The sequence below is a fragment of the Myotis daubentonii genome, chromosome Y (assembly GCF_963259705.1).
Source record: "Myotis daubentonii chromosome Y, mMyoDau2.1, whole genome shotgun sequence".
Taxonomy (NCBI): domain Eukaryota; kingdom Metazoa; phylum Chordata; class Mammalia; order Chiroptera; family Vespertilionidae; genus Myotis; species Myotis daubentonii.
Window position 1 is genome coordinate 2,196,185 of NC_081862.1, and position 21,113 is coordinate 2,217,297.

General features: G+C 52.1%; 1 protein-coding gene and 2 pseudogenes across 1 annotated transcript; all 3 read left to right on the plus strand.

Moving 5' to 3' along the window:
* Positions 1-8,850: 8,850 nt before the first annotated feature.
* LOC132225531 (E3 ubiquitin-protein ligase RBBP6-like) lies at positions 8,851-9,750 on the plus strand. Its single transcript, XM_059680626.1, has one exon. It carries the CDS (start codon positions 8,948-8,950, stop codon positions 9,728-9,730), a length of 783 nt encoding a protein of 260 aa, XP_059536609.1. The 5' UTR covers positions 8,851-8,947; the 3' UTR covers positions 9,731-9,750.
* A 3,792-nt stretch (positions 9,751-13,542) lies between these two features.
* Positions 13,543-14,363, plus strand: LOC132225532 (THO complex subunit 4-like; annotated as a pseudogene).
* Positions 14,364-18,525: 4,162 nt separating this feature from the next.
* Positions 18,526-19,816, plus strand: LOC132225612 (transcription initiation factor TFIID subunit 6-like; annotated as a pseudogene).
* Positions 19,817-21,113: the final 1,297 nt, after the last annotated feature.

Consider the following 21,113-nt stretch of genomic DNA (forward strand, 5'->3'; position numbering starts at 1 on the left):
AAGAATTTTGGGGGAAAATGAGTGCATGCTGGGAACAGTGCCCATAGTCAACATCTGCACTTTTCTCTGAGAAGATGGGGGCCTGGTCTGAAAGGCACAGGCAGAGAGTGCTGAACCCATCCATCAGTTCTTAAATCAAGATGTTTAAATTATGTTATTTTTTCATTAAGTATAAGTGAATATGTCCATACAGAGAATATATTTGTGAAGTGTGAGCAATTTACACACTCAACACATTCTAAAGTTATTTCTCTGTGACACAAGCTATGATATGTTAAAATGGTGTCGATAGACTTTTTACTCACTTGGACATAGACAATTTGGCCCTCATGTGAGTACACACAGGCATTTAAAAGACATGAACATTTTGGTTTCATACTTTAATAGTTTGTACGTTTTTGTTTTTATTTCTGAATTTACCATGTACTTTATTGTTTAAAAACTTTTAATATGGGTTGTATTTTATCCTTTCCTTTAAGTCTGGAAGATACTTCTCCCCAGAATAAATATTTCAAAGGGATCCAATAGTTAGACTTTTCAATATACTTTTATTTGTATTTAACTTGATTAATAAATGACTTTTTAAATGTGAAAAGAATAATATGCCTTCAATGTCATTAAAACTTATTAAATGTATGCACAAACCCACAAAGTCATTTTTCTTTTTTAAAATTTTTTTAAAATTAAATCTTTATTGTTCAGATTTTTTTTTTAAAAAAAATGGTGAATTCTGACCAGAAACAACTCTTATTTGGTCTGCAGTGGCGTCAACATGAAAAGCATCAGATTAATTGATGACAAAATTTAAAAGATCTATCCCAAATCTACTTCAAGATAAAACCTTTCCAGATACTTTAGAAAAGCACTTAGTCCTACAGGATGCAGTGATCAAGGCCTCATTTTCAGACCATGATTACCTTATGGTAAAAGTTGGAAACATGACTTGTCATTTCTCACAATCTTCAGTTCTCGGAGTTGTTAATGATTGCTCATGCTTGATGACTTTCAACCACTTTCTGGCGATTGCTGATGCACTTCGATCTCGTGTGTATCTGCTGCTGCTGCCTTGGTTGAGGACATGCTACAACAATGGCCTTCTAGCTTGGCCGACAAGATTAAATTATCTCTTGCTGCTATGGATGAGGCTGCAAAAAAACTTTCGCATGATACTTAATTTGATGCTATGAAATCCCTTTATCTTACTCTATTGGCAAAGTCTTACAATTTCACAAGGAAGCAATAGCGTCTTCGTTTCACAATGTTACCTTCCAGGCAGTTTCTGTGTTACCTTCGCAATTACTAAATATGCTCTCAGATTTGTCAACCTCTGGTGCTGAAAACAGCTCAAGTGCCATTTGAGGATAAAAGTGTTTTTTCTTTCCAGGAATAGATATTTCTTCTGGAAGCAAACAATAATTCACAAGAATGAGGCAAGAAATATCTGACTCTTCCTGACTAGGAGAAGTTGGAAAGGAAGTTCTCCATGACTCTCCAGCAGAATACATCCGAGGACATGTAAAGAAACATGCGATGTGGCCTCCTGTAAGAAGGAATTGGCCATGAGCAGAAGCTCAGAGAGCCCAGGGCAAAAATGCAGCTATCAAATCTTTCTGGACTGTCAGGCATAGGGATCCACTTGTTTCCAAGTCTAGCACTCTTCAGGTCATCAGAGATGATGAGGTTGAGGTGGGCAGTTTCTGCATCCAGAATCACATTAACTGCAGAGAGAATTAGAATACCTAGCAGGGAGTCAATGGGCAACATCCCCTCAGGTTAACCCCACCTCCAAAAAACATGGACAGGAATCCATCAGGCCAAGACCACTCGCCTTGATCTGGCACTTACCGGCATGTGCCTGAGCATCAATCAGTTCTGGAACTACAGAGAAAAAAGAGATGAGGGGGAAATCCTGAGCATTCCCATTCAGAGGGCTAAGTCTACCTGGATCCCCACAACAAGGAAAGACAAGAACCCATATGCTCAGGACCTGACTCCTCTGCTTGGCTATAACCCCATTCCTCCCAGGCACCAGGGCCTCTCTGGTCTGATGGGTTGATCCAGTGAAAGGAGTTTCCCACAGAACCTGTGAGGGCCTGTTATGGCCTTTCTCTTGCCTCTGTTGGAGGCTGAAGGCAGAGTCAGAAGACTATGAGAGATGGAGAAGGGATGCCTGGGGGCTCTGGGCTACATGGATCTCTGGGAGGAAGGGAGCAGCACCTTCTATCTTCCCCCAAGCCCACCTACCTGAGAAATGCTTCATGCTCTTCGCAAACTCTGATTTCTGGTGGAGCAGATGGATCTTCTCTTTCACCACTAGAGGGGTGGCCCATGGCTCAGGGACAGTCACTGTCTTGACTCTAGAGATAAAAGACTATTGTCCAGAGAGGGCTGGAGTGTGGAGTGGACCAAGCTCCCATAAAATGGAGGGAGGTGCAGCCTCCACAGGGCACACCCAGCCCCTCCTGGGCTTTGCAAAAAATTCCTCCCTGGACTTCAAGTTTTAAACATTGGTCCTAACTTCGACCATGAATTTGCATCACCTGGGGAGTTTTTATTTTTTTAAAATCTATTTTTATGTATTTCAGAGAGGAATGGAGAGGGAGAGAGAGATGGAAACATCAATGATGAGAGAGAATCATTGATCAGCTGCCCACAACCTGGGCATATACCCTGACCAGGAATTGAACCATGACCTCCTGGTTCATAGGTCAACACTCAACCACTGAGCCAAGCCAGCCAAGCTCACCTGGGGAGTTTTTAAAAGCACTGATGTTAAAACCACGAGTTTTAATAATAGCCTTAAAATGCTTCTGATATTGAAATGCTCAGCCCAGAATTATCTATGTCAAATTAATTATACTTCCTCAGTCATTTTCTTTCTATTGAAATAAAATGATAATAGAGGAGGGAAAAAAACACACACAATGAAATACTACTCCACAGCCATTAGTATGGCTGTTGTTAAAAAAAAAAAAATAGCCCTGCTAGGTAGCTCAGTTGGTTAAAGTGTCATCCCAATATACTAAGGTTGTGGGTTTGATCCTTGGTCAGGGCATGTACAAAAATCAACCAAGGTATACATAAATAAGTGTAACAACAAATCAATGTTTCTCTCTCCCCTTTGCTGCCTCTCTAAAATCAATCAACAAAAACAATTTAAAAAGAAAAAAAGAGAGGGCAGGACTCCCTCCCTAAGAACTGGGAGCTCGCCACAGCGGGCAGGCCTCGGGGCTTGGGGAAGAACAGGCTGTAGACTAGAAGCACTGAGCCACCGATGGGTTGTCCTAAACTGCAGTTTCACTGGTTCCCTGAGAGAACAAAGTGCCCCCCATACAACCTGGCTCACTGAAGTCAGGACGCCCTCCTGAAAGGCCCTTGCCCTCCCCTCCTGACTCCACACGTCCACCACCTCTCCTCTGAAAGGCCGCCCCCCAGCACCTGTCCCTGTCTCCTCAGTCACAGCACTCAGCTGCCCCTGACGCTGTGGGACACGGCCCACAGCAGGTGCTGGCATGGCCCTGCAGGCCCAGGAACCATGCAGGCTCCAGGGAGGGGCCCCACAGACAAATGCCACTCCCACTCCAAGTCCTGGTCAGGTCTGGGTGGCTTTAAAAACTCCTCTCAGCCTTTCCTGCAATTGGAGCCAAGTGTCCAGAAGAGCAGGAGACTGCTGTCTGCTCCTGAAATAGCCCATTAACCTAAAGAGGGAGGGAGCCCCAACAGTCCTTTAACCAATGAGGGGGGCTAAAAATAGCCCTTTCCCTGGGAGAGGCCGGGACAAAGAAGGAACGGTCTGGGAAGCAACTGGGGAGGGTTCCAAACTTGAGCATCTCACGGCTGCCCAACCTGGCCGCCACCTACTGGACTGGGGCATCAGCCCTGCGGGGTCACAGCACGAGCTGTGGGCTCAGCCTCGGCGGTCTCGATGTGGAAGGGCCTGGATGGCTGGTCCCCTCCTGCTGACCTTTAGTCAAAGCAGCATTTACTGAAGCTCCCAAAATCCCCCTGTCATTGCCTCCCCACCCTCTGTCATCTCCTCCCTCTCACCACTGAGAAAATGGAGGCGTGAAGCAATTAGGTGATGATTAAGTCAGGCACCCAAGTCCATGTCATTGACAGGACAGACCCGGGCTCCACAGCCTGATTCCAGTGTGCACAGGTGGACTAGCCACAGCTCAGGTGTCCCCTCTGGGAGCCCTCCCTGGGCCCACCTGCCTTGTGCTCTCGTCCCGAGCACCTGGAGAGAAACAGGCTCAGACACATATGCCCACCATCACCTCCTCCCTTCGGGGCTCCGAGACGCGGCTCCTCCCTGACCTGGGAATGCCGCCTGGCCCTCCTTTAGCTGCTGCCCCTCCCACACCTGGCTTCCCACTCTGTCAGGTCTCTGCTGAAGGGCACCTGGAGAGGCAGTCCTGCACCCTTCACCTGCCTCAGCTGTGCCGAGAACAAAGGAGACCGCCCTCCACCTGCCTCTCCTGGCACCAAAGGGACAAAGGCTTGTGCTAATCTTCCTTAGGCCACTTGCTGTCCAGCCAGCCATCTGCTGTCAGCCAAGGTCAAGCCTTTGTGCCAGCCAGGAGCACGTGGAAAGCTGGGACTGATACCCCACAACCTGGGGCATTTCACCATGGCATTTATAGCATCTAATTCCTCTCATGTGCCACTTTACAGCTGTGTCCCTGCCCCTCACCTTTCCGGGAAGGCGCTGGAGACAAATCTGAATGTCTCTGGAGCCCCACCTCCTGTCACCCTGGTGGCTCAGCTGGTCTCAAGATGGCCCAACCAGAGAGCAGGCTGACGCCAGCCAGCCCTGGGCTCCCTTGCTAACACAGCTGCAGGCCAGGATGCTGGTCTAGTCACATGGCTCTTAGGTGCTCCGGACTTCCACCCCAGAATGCACACTGCATCCCAGAATGAAGCCCGGCCCTATGCAGGGCCCCTCCTGCTGGAACTGGAACATCCACGCCATCCTAGGGCAGGATTAGGAGGACTGGGGACCGTGTGGCATCTCCTCACAAACCCTGCTTTCTGTCAACACGCCAATGGTGTGCGCCGTGACCTCTGCCATCAGCATCTAACAGGTTTAGGCTCCACTGGCTTCAACTACAAACCACAAAGTTCACCCAAAGCCACCCTCCAGAGAGAAGTTCACTTACGCCAATGGTAAACTTGAATTTGAATGGTGGCCCCTCAAAGAAGGTGGCAAAGTTATCGTCACTGCCTGTCACCAGCCAGTATGGCCTGGTCTGCTTGATGTCCATGCTGTTGATGACTTTGTTGTGTCCTGTGATCTCGCCCACAGAAGAGCCACTGTCCCACAGGAAGACGGCTCCCAACATTTATCCAACGAGAGGAGCCACAGGAAAAATAATCAGTCCTGCGAAGCTGGATGAGACACGGGAAGCTGAATGTCCAATTCAGCCCCGGCTCATGACCACGCTTCACACTCCCATCCACACTCCCATCCAAATCACACACTGACGACATTGCGATTTGGGCTCTACACAGTATTTGTCGAAAGCATGGAGACCACGTGTCTGCGGAAGGGGCTGGAGGTCCGTGCTTGTGTGGCCCAGGGCCAGCAAGCCTCCCTGAGAAAGCATCTGCCAGGGGACCAGTTTTATGGTTAGTTTCCTTACTGGGCAGGACCACGAAATACACCTGCCATCCCCTCTGAGGGGAGATGATGCCTTGCTTTTGGCTGGCATTCTGTGAAAATGTATTGTTTTGGTTACTACTTGCAATCTAATGAAAAAGAAATTGTTAAGACCAACAAGAATGATTTGAAAGCCCAGCTGGTGTGGTTCAGTGCTTGAGCATCGACCCATGCACCAAGAGGCTGCCGGTTCAATTCCTGGTCAGGGCACATGCGCGAGTTGCATATGGGTGTGCAGGAGCAGCTGATCGATGATTCTCTCTCATTGATATTTCTACCTCTCTCTTCTTCTCCCTGCCTCTCTCACTCAAATCAATAAAAAAATGTATATATACACACACACACACACACACACACACACACACACACACACACACACACATATACATACACTAGAGGCCAGGTGCACAAAAATTTGTGCACTGGAGGGGGGTTCCCTCAGCCCAGCTTGCCCCCTATCACATACTGGGAGCCCTCAGGGGATGTCCTACTCCTTGGTCCCTGCTCCCCTTGGGGAGCGGGCCTAAGCCATAGTCTGGCCTCCCTTTTTGGGAGGCGACAGGATTGGTCAGGGGAAGGCACCAGCCCCTTTACCCCACTGCTGCAACTACTGCCAGTCCCCGCAGCCACCAAGGTGTTTTCATCAACACGGACTCCAGTCCCTTCACCATGAAAAAATGACAACTTTCTTTAGGCATTTTCAAGATGTGTCTTTCATAAGATATGACATTTCTTTATTATATTTTTTATCCTCACCTGAGGATATGTTTCCATTGATTTTTAGAGAACGTGGAAGAGAAAGTGAAAGACAGAGAGTAACATCAAAGTGAGAGGAACACTTTGATTGGTTGCCTCCTGCATGAACCCTGACCTGGGCCCAGGCCAGGGAGAAGCCTGCAACTTAGGTACATGCCCTTAGTCAGAATTGAACCCAGACCCAGCAGTGGGCAGGCTGAGGCATTATCCACTGAGCAAAACCAGCTAGGACAGGATATGCCATTTCTTAACCCTCCAGCAGCGGACCTTCCTTTTTTTCTCCAGGAGTGTGGTAAAAAACCCTAGATCACCTATTTGGATTCTTATTACCCAAGTTACTAAGAATATTACCAGTGGCATACAGGGAGCTAAGCCAATGAGCCATCAGAAAAGGTGTTTCCTCTGTAGTTCACACCAATTGCCGGCTTGGCCCCTGCCCAGGCCTAAAGCCTCTGGCAGAGTCATTAGACCTGGGCAGGGGACCTCCAGCTCCCTCAGTCATTGGCTCAGCCACTGCTCCCCATGATCACTGGCTCTGCCCCTCTCCCCGTCATCGCCAGCTCCCTCCCGGCTCCCTGCAATCGCTAGCTCTGCCCCTGCACAGGCCTAATGCCTCTGGCCAAGGCCTTATGCATGGGCAGGGGACCCCCAGCATTGCCACCATTGCCGGCTCCGCCCCTGCTACTCCCAATTGCTGGAACCGCCTCTGCCCAGACCTAACACCTCTGCGGGGCATTAAGCCTGGGCAGGGGACCCCCAGCTCCCACCTTGGTCGGCTCCTGCCCTGCTACTCGTGATCCCTGGCGTGATCCCTGGCACCGCCCCTGCCCAGACCTAACACCTCTGGTCAAGGAGTTAGGCCTGGGCAGGGGACCCCCAGCTCCGCTCAATCGCTGACTCCGCCCCTGCTCCCCGCGATTGCCGGCTCCGCACCTGCCCAGGCCTAATGCCTCTGACAGAGGCGTTAGGCCTGGGCAGGAGACACCCAGCTCCCCATGACCTCCTGCTCTGCCCCTGCCTAGGCCTAATGCCTCTGGCAGAAGCATTAGGCATGGACAGGGGACCTCCAGCTCCCCCCCTCCCATCGCTGACTCCGCCCCTGCTCCCTGCGATGGCCGGCTCTGCCCCTTCCTGGTCCTAATACCTCTGGCCAAGGCACTAGGCCTGGGCAGAGGACCCCCAGCTCCCACCATCGCAGGCTCCACCACTACATAGACCTAATACCTCTGGCCAAGGTGTTAGGCCTGGGCAGGGTACCCTCAGCTCCCTATGATCTCTGACTCTTCCCCTGCTCCCGATGGCTGGCTCCGCCCATGCCCAGGCCTAAAGCCTCTGACGGAGGCATTAGGCCTAGGCAGGGGACCCCTAGCTCCCCAGGATCTCCTGCTCCACCCCTGCCTAGGCCTAACGCCTATGGCAGAAGCATTGGGCATGGACAGGGGACACCCAGCTCCCCGATCACTGACTTCGCCCCTGCTGCCAGCGATGGCTGGTCCCGCCCCTGCGCCAGCCTAAAATGCCTCTGGCCAAGGTGTTAGGCCTGGGCAGGGGACCCCCCAGCTGCCCATGATCGCTGACTCCGCCGCTGCTCACTGCGATTGCTGGCTCCGCACCTGCCCAGGCCTAATGCCTCTGACCTAGGTGTTAGGGCTGGGAAGGGGATCCCCAGCTCCCATTGCTTGCTTCGCCCCTGCCGCTGGACCCCGCCATCTCGGGAGCCGCACAGGGCAGAACAGAAAGGAAGAACTGGTCTTCACAGTTTCCGAGCCTGTTCTCGGGCCTGTTCTCGCCGTTCTGAGACTAGAGGCAAAGGGAGCGGAAGGTGAGAGAAGCGCGGAGCACTCGGATGGGGAAGCGTCCGGGAGCCGCGGCGGCAGCGGCAGCGGTGACAGGCCACCAAGGCCCCCCGGCCACCGGCCAGCGGGGCCTGGGTGGCGAGGCCGTGCCCGGAGCCCGGTGGAGGCCTGCTGCCAGCTTGGTGGTGACGCAGTGCCCCTTGGCGAAGCCCCTCGCCCTCCCACCCTGGTCCACCCTCCTGCACCTTAAGTGATTCCGTGCTCGCGGTCTGGATTGTGGTGCTCACGCCCCTGCTGTGGGGTGGGGGTGTTGAACCCGAGGCCTGTGGTCCTTGGGTGTCTTGCGGGTGTTCTGTGGATGGGCATATTCTGCTCTTCAGTTGACAAATATACATATATTGAGCGCGTCCACATCTCCACACCCAACCTTAGTTAGGAGTCCTTTGGCACCATGGCCTGTGTGCATTATAAATTCGCTTCCAAACTCAACTATGCCATCGCCACCTTTAATGGGTGGCACATCTCCCTCCGTGACCTAAAGAAGCAGATTATGGGCAGAGAGAAGCTGAATGCTGCCAAGTGCGACCTGCAGATCAGCAACGCGCAGAACGAGGAAGAATATACCGATGACAATGCTCTGATTCCTAAGAATGTATCTGTAATTGTTAGAAGAATTCCTATTGGAGGTGTGAAATCTACAAGCAAGGCGGACGCTAGACGTCGCACGGAACCAGTGATGGGCACTTCAACAGTCACTGATACCTCTTCTGCATCTATTTCTCTGGCCCAGCTTACGCAGACTGCCAATCTGGCTGAAGCCAATGCTTCCGAAGAAGATAAAATTAAAGCCATGATGTCGCAATCTGGCCGTGCATACAGCCCCGTCAATTACGTGAAGGAGCCTCTAGGTCCACCACCTCCATCTTATACCTGTTTTCGCTGTGGTAGACCCGGCCATTACATTAAGAACTGCCCAACAAACGGGGATGAACGCTTCGAACCTTGCCCTAGGATTAAAAAGAGCACTGGAATCCACAGAAGTTTCATGATGGAAGTGAAAGATCCAAACATGAAAGGTGCAAAGCTCACCAACACTGGAACATACACAATACCAACTATAAAGGCAGAGGCATATGCAATTGGGAAGAAAGAAAGGCCACCTTTCTTACCAGAGGAGCCCTCTTCGTCTTCTGAAAAGGACGACCCTATCCCAGACGAGTTGCTGTGTCCCATCTGCAAAGATATTGTGACTGATGCCGCTATCATTCCCTGCTGTGCAAACAGCTATTGTGATGAATGTATAAGAACAGCGCTCTTGGAATCAGAGGACCACACGTGCCCAACGTGTCATCAACATGATGTCTCTCCCGATGCTTTAATTGCCAATAAATTCTTGCGACAGGCTGTTACTAACTTCAAAAATGGAACTGGTGGTTATACAAAAAGACTGCGGAAACAGTTACCCCCACCACCACCCCCGATACCGCCTCCGAGACCTCTCATTCAGCGGAATCTATAGCCTCTGATGAGATCTCCAATATCAAGACAGCAAGATCCTCCGATGACTCCAGTGACGTCTTCATCAGGCCCCCCAGCTCCCTCGATATCTTCATTAACTTCTAATCAGTCTCCCTTAGCCCCTGCTGTGCCCGGAAATTCATGCACCCCAGTGCCTGGACCTGATATAACTGCACCGGTGTCCATCTCAGTCCACTGGGAAAACTCAGATGGGCTTTTCCGGGATTCCGATAATAAAATAGTGCCAGCCGCAGCCCTTGCCTCAGAGCATTCAAAGGGAACCTCTTCAATAGCAATGACTGCCCTTGTGGAGGAGAAAGGTTACCCGGTGCCTGTTCTTGGAACCCCATCTTTGCTTGGACAGTCACCACCTGCTGGGTATAGCGTCCCTCCTCCCAGGTTCCCTCCAGCGCCGGCCAATTTGTCAACGCCTTGGGGATCATTAGGAGTGCAGACTGCTCATTCCAATACCATCCCAACAACACAAGCACCGCTTGGGCCCGGGGAAGAATTCTATAGAGAGCAGCGACGGCTAAAAGGAGAGTCTAAATATCCCTATGGTGGTTCCTCATAGTCCACAAGTCCTTCTACTTACCCTAAATCAAGATCTGGTTCAACGCGGTCACCTTCTTATTCCCGATCATCTAGCCACTCGCAATCTCATTCCTATTCGCCATCACTTCCATACCCCAGAAGGGGCAGAGGCAAGAGTCGAAATTACCGCCCAAGGTCTAGATCTCATTGCTATCGTCGATCTAGGTCAAGGTTACCACTATATAGGCGATGTCCTTCGCGATCAAGTTCCCCTCCAGCATTTAGGGGACAGTCTCCAAAGAAACGGACTGTACCACAAGGGGAATCAGGATGTGCACATTTTAATAGATACAGAGAAGTTCCACCACCATATGACAGAAAAGCTTACTATGGAAGGAGTGTTGACTTTAGAGACCCCTTTGAAAACGAGCATTACCGAGAGTGGGAGAGAAAATACAGAGAGTGGTATGACAAATACCACACAGGTTATGCTGCTGGAGCACAGGCTCGAGCATCAGCAAATGGAGATAACTTTCCTCCAGAGAGCTTTTCGCCACCTCATATCAGGAATTCTCTCCTTACAAGGGGCCGCAGAGAAGATTACTCGGGTGGACAAAGTCGTAGAAGTCGAAACATAGGTGGTAGCAACTCTCCAGAAAAGCTTTCAACAAGAGACAGCCACAATCGGAAGGATAGTACAAAGTCAAAAGAGAAGGAGAGCGACAGTGCTGCAGGAGATGGTAAAGGAAGGAAACATAAGGAACATCGAAGGCAGAAGGAAGCGAAGGCCTTCTAAACACAGAGTTGTTAGAACCTTCTGGAAAATCAAGAGAACCTACAAGTCCAGTGATGAGATACGTCCCAGGGGCCAAAAAAACAAAAACAAAAACAAAAAAAACCCACAAACGAACAAACAAACAAAACAAATAAATAAACAAAAGACCCCCAAAAAACCCTCCTTAAAATTAAAAAAACAAAACAAAACGCCCACAACAACAACAAAATTAGGGACTCCTTAGAAAACACGGTGATCCAGCTTTTCAACGCACTGACGCTTTGGTAAGACCAGATGGCCAGGCCCGGACTTGGTCTCTGTGGGGGGACTGGCCATGCATCCAGAGAGGGAGAGGGGCGGGGATGCGGGAGGGGCCGGGGCGGGGCAGTCGACCAGATGGCCGGGTCCCGACCATAGTCTTTGGCTGTGGATAACAGAGATTGGGTTGACTGGTTCTGGGGCTGAAGAGCCCATCCCGCCCTCGGCTGGTCGAGAAGCACCAATGCAACCCTCCTTCTGGGGGAAGGCAGCGCCAGGTGATTGGACTTCCCCAGTTCTGGGAAGGACAAGCAGGAGACGCTGTCTGCGAGAATGCAGGGGCTGAATGGTGCTCATGGATAAGGACCGACGGACCATTCAAAGCAAAGAGTGTCTGTGAGTGACCTCGGATGTACATACACACACAGAGGCACGCATACACACACACCCTCATGCACCCATACCCATCCACCAACTCCCCCCTCAATTTCCCCCCCCAACACACACACCCACACACACACACACACACACACACACACACACACACACACAGGAGCACAAAGTCTGCTAACAAGATTTCTCCAGAGTGACGCCCTCCTAGGAGATGTACTGTGGCTTTTTTTTTTTTTCATTGTGGTTTGTCCTGGGCCCACCTGAGCCTGTCTAAATATACCCCATGTATTGTCCCCTCTTCAATCAAGAAAACGGCGATGCCGCCCCACCAGGTGTGGAGACAGAGCCCTGCGGGCCTCCTTGGGGACCTGCCCCATCTCTCAATCCTGGGAATCGCTTCGGCGTGCCAGTGGCGCCCCCTACTGGTCCTGGAGCTCCAATGCAAGCCTCCTCCCCAACCCCGACTCCCACCCCCTTCCGCAGCCTCCACTGGGGAAGGCAGAGCCAGGTGTCTAAACCTCCCAGGTGTGAGTAGACCCCAGGAGTGGGGGCAGGTCCAGTTCGGGGCGCTGTCTGAGAGAAGGCAGGTGTGTGTGTGTGTGTGTTTGTGTTAGGAGGGGGAGGGGGACGGGGGCGTGGGTAGAAGAGGGGTGCTCTCAGATGCCATCCCACAGTGGAAATCCCCCAGTGCGCCTGCATGGCTGCAGAGGTACACACATGGAGCACAATGCTCCAGCTCCGAGATTTCTGCCGAGTGACCCGCGCCTAGGAGTTTCACTGTGGCTTTTTGCCGGGTAGCTCGGGCCTGTGGATTATATCTGATGCTCAGTGAGATTCTGATCACACCTACAGTACAACTGACCTCTTTGGATTCAATGGTTTTGAAAAGCAGACGTCATAGGGCACATCTAAAGGATGGCATCCTATTCATGTCCTAGAGTGCCCATGTCCCGCTGCCACCCGAGAGGTGGCTTACAAGAAGAGAAAGGAAATCCCTGAGAGGCCAGATGCCAGGGGTCACAAATCAAGTTGCGAGGGGGATCCCTTTCCTTCTGGGGGCTCTGGGGAGCATCTCGCCTGACTCCACCAGCTGCTGGTGGCCTCTGGTGTCCTGGGCTCAGAGCTCGTATACAAAACCATACACATTTTATTCACATCCACCTCATCCTCTGCCTCCCATGACCTCCAAGGGCCGCTAGGTTCGGTGTGTTTGTGTCTCCCGTATTCCCCCCCCTCCCTCCCACACACCCCACCCAACGCACCATCCCTTCGAATGCAAGTGGGACCGATGCTTGCAATGGATCATTGCCGAAAAATAGAATCAATTGCATTTAATTGAAGAGAAATGAGCACAGAAATAAGAAAAGATAACATAAAGTAAAATAAAACACCCCAACATTCTTCACGGGTCCTGGGTCCAAGGAGCCTGCACCAGAGGCACCTGTCAAGCACACCAGGCATCGCAGCCACATTCAGGAGAACCTTTCCTTGAGATGCGCCACCTGCCCCACACTAAAGTTGGCGTCACCCAAACAGTGACGCTTCATTCCTGGGAGCGGCTGATTGGTGGATCTCTCTGGCTCCTCTGACCACGCTCTGGGGCTATAAAAGAAGGGGCAGCAGCGCTTTGCAAGGTCTATCATTTGCAATCCTTCTCAGCCCTGGGCGCCTCTGAACGCTGTCTCCGTTTCATTTATTCTTCCCCGAGGAGTCCGTGTCCACACCTTTAGGAATCCCTGGGCCTGGACCCCAACATCTGGTGCCCTCACAGGAACAGCTCCGGCCCCGCGCGAGAATTGAAGGGCCGGCGTGCTTACGCCTGGGCTCGATCCAAGGCCGACTCCAGGCCCGCCATGGCCGACAAAGTCAACATGTCTCTGGACGACATCATTAGGCTGAACCGGAGCCAGCGGGGCGGCGGCGGCGGGGAAGGGACCTAGGCCGGGACAGAGGCCAGGCCAGCTCCCAGGGCGGCCGCAGTGACAGAGTCCAGACCGCCGCACCAGTGAGCCAGGGCGGTGGGCCGTTCCGGAAACTGGCAGAGCTCGGCCGAGGCAGGAACCGGCCGGCGCCCTACAGCAGGCCGCCGAGACAGCTTCCCGACGAGTGGCAACACGACCGCTGCCGCAGGGGCTTGGGCAGGGGCGCCGCCCGGTGACCGGGGGGGGGGGGGGGGGGAAGCTGCTTCTGTCCAACCTGGCCTTCGGAGTGTCCGACGAGGACGTCCAGCAGCTGTTTGCGGAGTTCGGGCCTCTGAAGAAGGCCGGGGTCCACTACGACCGCTCCAGCCGCAGCCTGGGAACAGCCCACGTGCACTTTCCGTGGAAGGCAGACGCCCTGGAAGCCATGAGACAGTACCACGGCGCCCCTTTGGATGGCCGTCCCCTCAACATCCAGCTCGTCACCTCACAGATACACACGCAGCGCAGGCCGGGGCAGAGTGTCAACAGAGGCGGGGTGACTCCACACAGAGGATCTGGAGGCTTGGGCGGTGGCCCGCCGAGTCGCGCCCGCGGGGGCAGCGGGTTACTGGCAGGCGCACCAACCGAAATTCAAAACAACAGATCTCTGCGGAGGAGTTGGATGTCCTGTGGATGCTTCCAGCGCCATGAGGGACACCAAAAAGTTGGACGCCCAGATGGATGCTTTCGACGCGATGATGGACACCAGCTAAAGCATGAGCAAGTCAGTCAGTGCTTGCGTGGAGCTAGGCGCCTGGACGTTGTCTGGCACTGCTTCCCGAGGGCGGGCTGGATGGGACCTGTGGGCAATTGTGGAGTTGTTTCTTCTGTTTTAAAATAGGATTTAGAACACATGTAAAGATTTTTCTTTAACTTTTATTTCATTAAAAAATTCTGAAAAAGACCTGTTTTGTACCTAGTCATATTGGGGATAAATTTTACTGGTTGCTCTCTTGGAGGAGGTGGCATTTTGACCTTGGCCATAATAAACAGAATGGGTGTAGAAAAAAACAAACAAAGAAAGAAAAAAACTCCTTCCCTCCAAGAAAAAAAACAAATCTCAAAAAACAAAACAAAAAACTCCTTAGAAAATACGTTGATCCAGTCTTTCAATGTTCTGACGCTTCGGCAAGCCCAAATGGCCAGGCCCGGACTTGGTCTCTGGGCGGGGGCCTGACCATTCATACAGAGAGTTATCAGGGAGTTGCGGGGGTGGGGGTGGGGGTGGGGGGCGTGGGGAGGGTCGACCAGATGGCCGGACTGGGACATAGTCTTTGGCTGTGGATTACCGAGATTGGGTTGACTGGGGCAGGGGCTTGGGGCCGAAGAGCCCGTCCCGCCCTCTGCTGGTCGAGAAGCGCCAATGCAAGCCCCCCTCCTGCAGCCTCCTCTGGGGAAGGCAGAGCCAGGTGACTGGACTTCCCCAGTTCTAGCTGGACAAGAGGGGGGAAGGACAAGCAGGGGACTCTGTCTGCGACAAGGCAGGGGCTGAACAGTGCTCATGGATGCCGACGGACCAATCAAAGCAAGAGTGTCTGTGCGTGACTGCGGATGTACACAGTCAGACGCAAGCACACAAGCACACACACACTCCCACACCCACACCCATCCACCTATCCTCCCCCCGCCCCCCCCCCCGTACCGCACTCTCCCCCCCCCCCCCCGCCCACGCACACACACAGGGGAGCACAAGGTCCGCTAACAAGATATCTGCTGAGTGACTCACGCCTAGGAGAGATTTACTGTGGCTTCTTTTTCCTTGTGGCTTGTCCAGGGCCCAGCCCAATCCTGTCTAAATACGTATTGTCCCCTCTTCGACCCAGAAAACCGCGATGCCGCCCCTTAAGGTGTGGAGATGGAGCCCTGCGGGCCTCCTTGGGCACCTGCCCCATCTCCCAAGTCCTCCCCAAGCCCCGGGAATCGCTTCGGCGGGCCAGTGGCGCCCTCTACTGGTGCTGGAGCAGTGACGCTTCCAGTCCTGGGGGCGGTTGATTGGTGGAGCGGGTTGGAGGCTGATTTGGCTCCTCCCACCACGCTCTCGGGCTATAAAAGGAAGCAGGGTTCCTCTTAGCAGAGCTTTCTCAGCCCTAGGCTTGTGGTAGTGCTCGTCGTCCTAGTTCTCCAAAGGAGCTTTCAGGGGAGAGATGCTGCGAAGACCCGGTCCCGGGACCTAGACGCCGCTGAAGCACCTGGCTAGAGCCTGGCTAGGCTGCTGATCAACTGAACGCGCTGTCTCCGTGTCATTCCTTCTTTGTCGACTCCGTCCACACCTTTGGGAATCCCTGGGCCTGGACCCCAACATCTGGTGCCCACACAGGAACAGCTCCCACGCCGCGTGGGAAGTGAAGGACCGGCGTGCTTACCCACTGGCTTGACCCGGGCCGATTCTGGGCCCGCCTTGGCCGACAAAATCAACATGTCTCTGGATGACATCATTAGGCTGAACCAGAGCCAGCGGGGGGCGGGGGGGCGGCGGGGGCAGGGACCTAGGCCGGGACCGAGGCGGGGCCAGCTCCCAGGGAGCCCGCATTGGCCGAGCTCAGTCCGCCACACCCATGAGCTGGGGCAGCGGGCCCATCCGGAACGAGGCAGCCCTCATCCGCGGCGCGGCGGGTGGCCGAGGCAGGAACAGGCCGAAACAGCTTCCCCACATGTGGCAACAGGACCTTTTTGACAGCGGCTCCCGCAGGGGCGAAGGCGTGGTGACCAGGGGAAGCTGCTGCTGTCCAACCTGGACTTCGGAGTGTCCAACGCGGACATCCAGCTTTGGGCTTCAGCTCATAGAGCTTATCGAGATCCTGTTTCTTCCTGGAGGCATGAGGACCAAGACCAATCAAAGGCAGCAGGTCTGTCTCCCCATGATATGCGGAGACTGCCCCAGTGAAACGATCCTCTCGGCTGAGATAGGAATTCTTTGAATATGACTTTTTACAGTCCTTGTCTGTCCAAATGTAGGGCTTGGAAATGTCAAGATTCTTCTTGAACTGACATCTCTGGGTTTTGAGTTTTGACTTCTGCTCTTCTAGGGATTGTCCTTGGGTCAAATGGGAACTTGAACAGTCCAGAAATCCTAGGTATGGCAATGATGGCGATTGACATGGCATCATCAGGGTTCCAGAGAGAGTGTGGTCCTCAGTGAAGGCTCTCATCTGGTCCCCCTTAAGGGTCCCCATCTGACCCCCATCGAGAGTCTTGTCACTGCTGTGTGTTGTCACCTGGCCCCTAGTGAAGGTCTGGTTCCCAGTGAAGGTCAGTGGATAGCCCCCTTTAAGAGCTGTCATCTGGCCCCCACCGCAGGTCATGTGGCCTCCAGAAGGGGTCTGGTTTCCACCGAAGGTCATCTGGCCTCCATTCCTGGTCTGCTTGCCAGATAACTGAACTAGGTATTCAGCTGTGGTATCCATCATTACATTGAGCGCGGTCAGGAGCCACTGTGTCTGGAGGTAAGGTCAGCTGGCAAGCAGTTGCTGGGTGCAGGGCCCGGCTCTTATGGAGCCGCAGCCAGATGCACTGCATGCCTATTGGGCCCCTTCGCTTGCCACGCCCCTCAGGGCGGAGCCCAGCGCATGGCTGTAATTCACTTAGGGAACACGGATGCATGCATGGCCTGACGTCGCTGTTGCAGTCCTTCCCCGTGTTCCCACCATCGGGGGAAGCGTTTGACAAGGATTAGCCCACCTCTTCCTCCGCACCGTTCTACCTGGTGGACTCTGTGTCTGTCATCAGATGAAGCAGAAACCGCGTGAGACTGTCTTTCGCATCTTTGTATCCCCACCTTAGCACAGGGCTTAGTGCACAGGGGCTAACAGACTTGAAACACTCTTTATGTGCCAGGCCCTGTGTTAAGCATTTCCATCAAATCATCTTATTCATTTCTCATTACAAACCTCTGAGGGCAGGAAGTGGTTTGGTTTGTCCATTTGTACAGATTAAGGACATGAGATTGATTTTAAAAATTCTAAAAACTTGTCCAGGTCACCCAGGAGATGTCAGAGCTGAGCCTGAACCCAGGTCTGCCTTGAGCCAGAGCCGGTGGCCCGAGTTGTGAAATGGTCCTGACCAGCACGAGTCAGGGTGGGTCAGCATGTGCAAAGGCCGTGTGGCTCTTTTAATGACGGAACTAGTGTAGGAAAATTACCACCAAGTGATCTCATGGTTGTGTGTTTTTTCCCCCCTTAAAATATTATCAGCTATGGGGGGATTTCAGTAAATAACTCTGAGATGTGTCACACAAGTGAAGAATTTGGTTCTCTGACATCGTTCTTTCTCTGAAGGAGGTAAAACAGTGCCTTTTCCTTAGAGTTAGACTTGCCACCTCAGGGCAATAAGGCGATTTAACACCCCTCAGCTCAGCAGCAGTGCGGGGCGACCAGGCACAGGGGCCGAGTAGATGTGTGTCCTGCTGTTCAGGAGCTTGCCCGCAGCCTGGGCGCTGAGCACTGTTCCTTAGGTGGTTATTCTACTTATAGGTTCCCTCAGGGCAGGCAACCCCTCTCCCGTTTGTGTATGAGTCGCTACAAAAGGAGCTGGTTTTTCTAAAGGTCCTTCCTCCTCCTCCTCCTCCTCCTCCTCCTCCTCCTCCTCCTCCTCCTCCTCCTCCTCCCCCAACTCCATCTGTCCTGTCTTTTCTTCCTACCTTTCAACCATTACCTACTGCGCATTTGCTAGAGCTTCTAGATTTGGAGGATACAGTGGGCAATACGATGAAGTCCTTGCCCTTGTGCCACTAACGTTCTGGTGGAGAAGATTTCCTTCCTAGCCAAAACGCCCTGTGCCATCACCACAGCACTCTGAAGAAGAAAACCTGTCTCTGATGACATCCCCGAGGAAGCTAGATTTTACACACCTGTCAGTACACGGGGGCATTGCTTGAACATGACCCATGAGACAAGCAACAACCACCTTTGGATTTATCAATGCCTTGAGCCTGTGCACAGCTCCAAGCACCTCAAGGTTTATGCCACAGAGGGAGGAGAAATCTATCCTTTCCGGTTCTCCTCCAGTGGGGGCCGGGAACTCTACCTCTATGAGAAGAAGGAGGTTGTTGACCTGAGTGACATCATCAATACCCCTCTGCCTCGGGTGCCCCTGGATGTCTGCCTCAAAGCTCATTAGTTGGCATTGAAGGCTGCCAGCCAGCTATCCCAGAGAATCCACCTCCTGCTCCCAAAGAGCAGCAGAAGGCTGAGGCCACAGAACCCCCGAAGTCAGCAAAGCCAAGCCAGGGGGAAGATGGACCCTTGAAAAGCAAAGGTCAAGGGGCTGCTCCAGCTGATGGCAAAGGGAACGCAAAGAAGGCACCACCCCTACTGGAGGGGGGCCATTTTTTATTAAAGCCCTAAAGTATCCACGAGCTGTCTGTGGAGCAGCAACTGTACTACAAGGTGATCACTGAAGCCTGTGTGGGGCCATGTGAAGCCAATAGAGTGGAAGCCCTTCAGAGCATCGCAACAGACCCAGGGCTCTATCAGATGCTGCCACGGTTCAGCATCTTCATCTCAGAGGGGGTCCGTGTGAACGTGGTGCAGAACAACCTGGCCCTGCTCATCTATTTGATGTGCATGGTGAAGGCACTGATAGAGAACCCTACGCTGTACCTAGAAAAATACGTGCATAAATTGATACCAAGTGTGATGACCTGCATCGTGAGCTACAGTTGTGTCTGAGGCCAGATGTGGACAATCACTGGGCACTCCGGGACTTTGCTGCCCTCCTGGTGGCCCAGATCTGCAAGCATATCAGCACAACCATGAACAACCTCCAGTCCGGGATCACCAAGACCTTCACCAAGAGCTGGGTGGATGAGAAGACTCCATGGAATACATGTTACGGCTGCATTGCAGGCCTGGCGGAGCTGGGACATGCTGTGATTAAAACTCTGATTCTGCCATGGCTGCGGCAGGAGGGGGAGCAGATCCGAAGTGTCCTAGATGGCCCTGTGCTAAGCAACGTTGACTGAATTGGAGCTGACCACGTGCAGAGCCTCCTTCTGAAGCACTGTGCCCCTGTTCTGGTAAAGCTGCGCCCACCATCTGACAAGCAGGATGCCTATTGGGCAGAATTTGGGTCCCTTGGACCTCTCCTCTGCTCCCACGTGGTCAAGGCCCGGGCTCAAGCTGCTCTGCAGGCTCAACAGGTCAACAGCACCACTCTGTCTATAACCTAGGACAAGTAAAGTTAAAAATAAAAATTTAACCTTATTTCGAGTTAATTTAAATTGGCCAATTGAAATAAGTGAATATTCATAAAGACTTTGTTGTACCGGGAAGGAAGCTACTCCTGAAACATTAACTACTTTTCTATTGATAGTTCAAAATTGCTTCGCATGCAATGGATCAAAAGCAGTCATATTTCTATACAAGAAATTGAAGTGAAAGGTTATCAAAACTGCATTGTAAAATTTCCAAAAGCCTCTCAATATTAAAATAAAAAAAAGGTGGGTGGGGGCGGGGGAGGGGTTAGCAGAATAATGCCTTGTAAGTAAAAGCCTTAATTAAATAAAAAAAAAATTTTACTTGAATATTATTTTTCACTGGTAGTGCTAATAACAAGACTCCTGTTTAAAACAGGAAATTATTAATGATGAGAATTTCTTGGGTAAGAAGCCGTTAGATGGCCCTGAAGTTGAAGAAATGCCTGCCACGAAGCGACCACGACGAATAAGCGCTAAAGGAGACACCCTGGAAGTAGCATTATTGGAAGCTCAAGAACCACTCAGCTCAATCCAGACCCAAAGAAATTCCACCGATGCTTTCTCCAGTCCCTGTACAGGACAGCGCAGACCTCGCTCCTCCATCGCCAGAGCCACCCATGTGAGTTCCAGTAGCAAAATCACAAATGCCAACCACAAAACCCTTAGAAACAAAGTCACATATATACACCCCACCAGGGTAAGCGCCGAAGCCTATACCCCTGGAGACCCACTGACACAGGGAAGTCCCAGGGAAGGCAAGCAGCGAGGCTGGGAGGACATAACCTTGACTGGGTAGGATAAACTTCTTCAGTAACTTCCTTGTAGTTTATCAGTAGAGCAGTAGAATAGTGACCTTGAAATAGCCCTTATAATGGAACACGAGAGATTAACCAAACAAGATCAAAATCCACAGAACTAGATAGAGACAGGATTATGGACATGAAACTAGGAACTGCAGAAGGTTTCCTGAAACATACCATGATGTAATTGTAGAGGCATGCTTATGGGATCAAATAGGATAAATATAGATGTAATAGAACAATAAAAAGAGAACCCAACCATGCTGATCAACTGAACGCTGCCTCTGTGTCATTCATTCATTGCCAACTCCGTCCACACTTATGGGAACCCCTGGACCTTCTGGGGCTGGACCCCAGAAACTTCCTGGGAAAGATCATTTTTACATGTTGTTGTAACAGCAGTAGCAGTTTGATCCTTTCATATGCCCTTAAATATGTCACCAGAGTGTCCCTTGCTCAGTCATGACATC

Coding starts and splice junctions, on each gene's coding strand:
- LOC132225531 (XM_059680626.1), top strand. CDS start 8,948: ATGGGCACTTCAACAGTCACTGATACCTCTTCTGCATCTATTTCTCTG.